Below are 6,000 nucleotides of genomic sequence, written 5' to 3' on the forward strand. Positions count from 1 at the left end.
AAACTCTCAGCTTCCACCTCAGACCACCTGATTCATAATCAACATTTTAACCAGCTTCCCCAGGAGATTCCTATGCACATTAAAGTTTGAGGAGCACTGGGCTAGATCCTACATTCACTCAACAAATATTTATTGAACCAGTGTAGGATACAGAGGTGCTTAACATAAACCTGAGCATATGGTGTGGAAAAAGAGCAAGCACAGACATTCCATCGTGACTGAGAAGCTCCTGCAAGTACTAAGAAGAGTATAACCTAGATGTTCTAGTAGAATAAATTATAGTTATGTCAAAATTCAGAAGTGGTCACTGCAACTTGGTTGTGAGAATCGGGAATCTGGAATCTGGGAACTTGACCCTCTTTGCAGCAGGCAGGAAGAATACAGAGAGGTGTGTGAGTGTGTGTGACTGTGTCTCTTCCCTGCCTCAGCCACAGGCCGCAGGAGCTGACAAGGCCAAGTCCCCGCCCCCCTCAGCTGTCACCCTGTCAAAACAAAGCCGCTGCTGACAGCGCAGGGCCAGCCTGCCCCGCGGCCTCGGGCAATCCTCCCACCTCGGGAACAGCCTCCACATCTGGATCTGCAGCTGGGGGTGACAGGGTGCCTAAACTGGCATGGAGAGTGGGTAGCAAGAAACGGGTGTCCTCAAACTGAGCAGTAGCGCCCGCCGCGCTGGGCTGTCACTTTGCCAAATCCTGTTTACACCTCGAGCAGCTGGGACAGCGTTTTAACTAAACAAGTAATAATACAATAATGACAGGGCTGTCACCGCACGCGGCAGTGCCTCCGCCCCCAGCCGAGGGCGCCAGGCGCCACAAGACCCTCGCCTCGGGCTCTGCCCACCTTCCTACCCCGCGCTTTCCTCCCCTTCGCTTTCCCAAAGCGCCAGGAGTCCGAGAGTCTTCTCCACTCCCACTCCTTCCACCCAGTTCCTCCCAGTGGGACACAGGAAGGGATCGACTGTAGAAGGGACCACTCAGTCCCCCAAAAGATGTTTCCTTGCCCCTGGGTCACCCGCCACATGGAGAGCACCGCTCCACTCCCGGGAAAGTGACTCCAGCGAGCTTCTACAGAGCAACAAAACCCCAACGTAGCCCGGGAGCTCGGATGCCGAAGCTACTCCTTTCAAGCGGAAGGAATGAAGGGCTCTCCGTCTTAGTGATCCCCCTTCTTCAAACCCAGCAGGACTCTTATCCAAGAAGAAGCTAATTGGGCGCGGGCGACAAGAGCACTTCCGCGGTGCAGCGGCCCCAGGCGGGAGGCGAGAGGCAGGAGGCGGGAGGCGGGAGGCGGAGGTGGAAGCGGGAGGGGGAGGGGGGTCCCGCGGGCTGGGCCCCTAGCACCCATCCGCGGTCCGAGAGCGACGAGCGTGTACCTTGCAGGCGGAGTACACTCCGAGTTTCTCCAGTTTCTTGGCCCGCGGAGCGGAGCGTAGTTGCGCTTTCTTCACGGCGATTCGGGCCGAGCCACCGCCTCCCGGTCCTTCGGCCGTGCCCGCTGCAGCCACTGCCGTCGCCGGACCGCAGGCGCCCGAGCCTCCCGCGGCAGCGGCGCAGGGGGAGCCCTGCGGGGGCGCGGGCGGCAGCGCCGCAGGCTGCGGGGGCAGCGCCCCGGGCCCGGCCCCTGCCCCGCAGCCGCCCGGCCCGGCCCCGCCAGCCTCGGACATGCTGCCCCGGAGCACGGCAGGAGGCGCCGAGTGTCAGGCGCCGCCGCCGCCGCCGCCGCCAGGGTCTCCTTCTCGGGCTCTGGTAGTCGGGAGAGCGAGACCCTCCCCCCACGCCCTCCCGCCCCCTTCGCCCACCCCCCTCCCCGCCCCCGCCCTCCCCCTAGCGCGCCGCTCGCCCGGCTCGCTCCGGCCGGGCCCCGCGCGCTGATGGTGGTTGTGGCGGCGGCGGCGGCGGCGGCAGCGGCGGCGGCAGCAGCTGCTCCCCCAGGAGGGAGGGGACTAGCGGCTCCGCTGCCGCTGCCGCCGCCGCCACAGCACACGCCCTCCCTTGGTTCTTCTGCCCGGGACTCTGCTCCGCGCCCTGGCTGCGGACATATTCCTCGGGGCTGCGGACTGGGTGTGCGTGTCGGCGGGTGCCAGCCTTACGATGTCTGCCGGGGCCAGGAGGCCCCCCACGGCCTCTTTTCCGCTGCCCGCGGTGTTTGCACCCCCCACCCCACTGCCTCGACACCTACCGCTCGCCCGCCAGGGGGCGAGGCCAATCCCTGCGTGTGGGTGTGGGTGAGGATGGGGACGAGGGGTGGGGGTAGGGGCCTGGAGCCCAGGCACCTGCTGGCCACCTCCCTCCTCCGCGGTCCCCCATCCGACCCCCGCACGCCCGCACCGGTGGGAGGGGGCAGTCTCTCAGTCATTTGTCCTTTCACTCTCTTCCACCCTATCTCTGAACAGAGAGACAACTTCCTCCACCCTAGCGGGAGCCAGAGGGGAAAAAAAATTATTTTTGAAAAGTACCCGTCCGTGCTAATCCTTTTCTTTGTTGCTAGTTCACCAAAATAAAGGCGTGTTCTCCCTTTCTCTTTTTAAATACTTTCTGTCAAACTATTTTTTAATATAATTAACACTTTCTTCCCATAGCAATTTCTGGGTCAAATCTGCCGGAGGAGGGAAATAAAACTTACTATTCTCTGTAATTTTTGTTTGAAAGTGCTGGTTGCTAAAAGAAAGATTGTCTAAAAAGCATTGTCAAAAACTATGCAGTGGAAAAAGTTTGAATATAAAAAGTTTGTTAACAGGATTCGTTTCTGGGTGGTGGTTCTATAACGTTACGTAGTTTTCAAAATTGTACCACCAGCGTGCATATTAACCAAGAAAAAGATATAAGCGTAATTCAAAAGAATAAATATCCATTTTGGCCTCAAACTTTAAAAAGAAAAATAAAACCCTCAACTCAGTGTTTCCAACTGTTGTCGAAAACTGTTGTTTTCACTGTTTATGACTGTGGAGCTACAAGTCAGTGCTGCGTTTGAAAGTGGTGTACCGTTGACCGCCTTCCTAAAGCAGGTTTTAAAAGCCCAGGGCTGTTTTTCACGACCCTTCAGAAGTGCCCTACTTTTTGTTATATGCAATGTGGGTCATAATGTGCTTATTATCAGATTTTATGCATGCTATATAGCTCTCAGGCCAGACGCCTTAAGGGGTGTGCTTTTCGTTGGAAACATTCCCCTTCTTCTTTTTCCAGATTCTCTGTGTTATTTTGACGTGTAATGCAGGGTAATATATAAACGTGGGGAGGTGGGGGAGTTGGTAGATCTAAACAGTGATATTAGTTTAGATAGGGCAAAAGGCAATATTCTCTCCCAACTTGAGTCCAGTCTTGAGGGGATGAAATGGCAGATTCTTATCAGGTTCCATTCAGGACAATTAACTTCAGTACTTCCTTTCTTAGCTTGACGTGCTTCACGTTACCAGTGTTACTCTCTCCTGGCTCTGCTGAGATGTTTCGCAGATTTTTGCCATTCTCCTCAAAGCAGGGTGAGAGTCTTAAAGGCTGTGCTTCTCTGATCAACCTCTAACATGGATTTAACAGATACTAATAAGAGCTTGGGTTCCACCTTTAGGCATTTGTCAAACTGATGGAATGATCCACTTGAGATTTGCACATTTCACTGGATGCAAATGTTGCCTCAAAAATTTAAAAAAAAAAAAAATCACAAGCATTGAACTCTATTTAATGGTGCTCTTTGTACTTTGAGATGCATCAAAAATAAGATGTAAAATGGATGCCTCCATGCATGGGTAAAGGGTGGATGAACAGAGATGTGATAAAGCAAATAGGGATCCATATAATAGTGGAGTCTAGATAATGGGCACACTGCGCAATTCTTTCAACTCTTCTGTATGTTTGAAAATTTTCACAGTAACATATTCGGGGAGGGAACCCAGATTTAACATTAAGTCACCTATCACCTCCTCCTCCCAAGCGTCCCTCAGAATTCAGGAGGCAGACGACGTCCAGGATGTTTTGAAGCAGAAGTAGCCAATGTCCTTTCAATCCACTCTGAAAACCATCACTGTCTGAGTGGCGAATGGCTTGTGCCATTAACTGAACATTATTTTTCATTATTTCCCTGCTCAGAGCACCCAGATGACATACTGCCTTAGGCTGAAGGCCCGCAGTTTCAAGACCTACTGAAAGTGTGTTACGAGCACCAGGCAAGGAAATTTCAAGGGCAAAGGATTCAGGAGGCTTATTGCTTTTCCATAATTAGGTTGTTGTAAGCATTTAGTATGCTCTTTCTGTGCACACAGTACTTTTAAGAAATGACTACCAAGAAAATAAAAGGCAATGTTTTCATTCACAAAGTATTTACCACTTACTGAGGTAAAGAAGCTACATTCAGAAAATAAAAGCTTGGAGAGTGGGCATGGTAGAGGTAGGCTGACCACTGGAGGTTACTTGTGGTATATTCACACAATAGAATATTTTATAGCTGTTATACACAATGACTTTTATAAAAATATAATAACATAGATCTCTAAGAAACACTGTTGAGTAAATCTCAGTGCAGCGTAATACAATTTATATTAAAAACAAACTCATATTGACATATAAGCACAGTTTTGTATATGTTCAATAAATGCATGGGAATTCAAAAGTAAGGAAAAGATTTTAAAAGGTACATAGCAATAAAATAAAATTTCAACTTCACAACACGAGATTATATAACAAGAAGTTGATAAGGTCCACCCCTTCCCATTCTCCCTGGTGCTGCAGTATATTTCAGCCAAACTCAAGAAATGCTTTCCTACCTCAGGGCCTTTGCATTTGCTGTACTATGTGGATACCGTCCACCAAATAGCATGGCTAACCCTATTCATCTGGTATTCCTTGCTCAGAGATGCATTCCTAAGAAAGTCAAGTTTTGTGGCCATCTATTGTTATATCATCTAGCTGAGTTTCTTGCCATATTCCTTCCTACCAAGGCTATACAGCTTCTGTAATGTACCAGTAACCCTGAATCCCACAGATGGATTGAAATTGTCCCCAGTAAAGGCACAGACTTCAAGGGTACAGATCAAGTGATCAAAGTGCAGGTTTGGCCCAGTGCAGGGACCATGACTGACATTCTTCCCAGCCACCTGCTTTTAGAAGCAGCAGTTGGCTATGAGTGTAAAATAAAGAGACATGAGGTCAATGCCCAAGTGGGGCTCCTTGGGCCAACCTTCCTCTGAGGGAAGTGGCTATAATTACTGAACATTTATTTTAAATTAAATAAAATAAATCCTCCTAGGAAAAAAGTATTGAAAATAATAATAAAATGGATCCTAGGATGGGGAAACATAAAATCCCCTTCCCTAGTTTTCAAGCATTCATGAATTAAATCATCATTTCCAGTGTGAATCTTAACCATGCCCCAAATACCATTAGTGCTTTTTTTTTTTTTTTTTTTTTGAGAAGGAGTCTCGCTTTGTCACCTGGGCTGGAGTGCAGTGGCGCTATCTCGGCTCACTGCAACCTCCACCTCCCAGGTTCAAGCGATTCTCCTGCCTCAGCCTCCCGAGTAGCTGTAATTACAGGCGCCCACCATCACGCCCAGCTAATTTTTTCTATTTTTAGTAGAGACAGGATTTCACCTTGTTGGCCAGGCTGGTCTCGAACTCCTGACCTCGTGATTCACCTGCCTTGGCCTCCTAAAGTGTTGAGATTACAGGCGTGAGCCACCATGCCCAGCGCCATTAGTGCTATTTTATTCAACCTTTTTTTTTCTTTTTGAGGCAGGGTCTAGCTCTGTCACCCGAGCTGGAGTGCTGTGTTATGATCAAGGCACACTGCAGCCTCGACCTCTTGGGCTCAAGTAATCCTCCTACCTGAGCCTCCCAAGTAGCTGGGACTGCAGGCATGTGCCACCACACTAGGCTACTTTTTTTTTTTTTTTCCAATTTTTATTAGAAACAAGGTCTCAATATGTTGCCCAGACTGGTCTCTCACTCCTGGCCTCAGCAGTCTTCCTGCCTGGGCCTCCCAAATTGTTGGGATTACAGCCATGAGCCACTGC

The 6,000-nt window shown here is 50.1% G+C and overlaps 1 protein-coding gene across 2 annotated transcripts in view; it reads right to left on the minus strand.

Moving 5' to 3' along the window:
* Positions 1 to 1,867, minus strand: part of KAT2B (lysine acetyltransferase 2B) — a 120,729-nt gene extending 118,862 nt beyond the window's left edge. The window contains exon 1 of one of the 2 annotated variants that reach the window (XM_063637413.1): positions 1,373 to 1,867. In XM_063637413.1, coding sequence (XP_063493483.1) covers positions 1,373 to 1,663 — 291 coding nt within the window. In that variant the 5' untranslated portion in view covers positions 1,664 to 1,867. The remainder of the gene's footprint in view (positions 1 to 1,372) is intronic. The other variant, XM_055286211.2, reaches the window with a different exon arrangement.
* Between the last annotated feature and the right edge of the window lie 4,133 nt (positions 1,868 to 6,000).

This window comes from Symphalangus syndactylus, chromosome 1 (genome assembly GCF_028878055.3).
Source record: "Symphalangus syndactylus isolate Jambi chromosome 1, NHGRI_mSymSyn1-v2.1_pri, whole genome shotgun sequence".
NCBI classification, from domain to species: Eukaryota; Metazoa; Chordata; class Mammalia; order Primates; family Hylobatidae; genus Symphalangus; species Symphalangus syndactylus.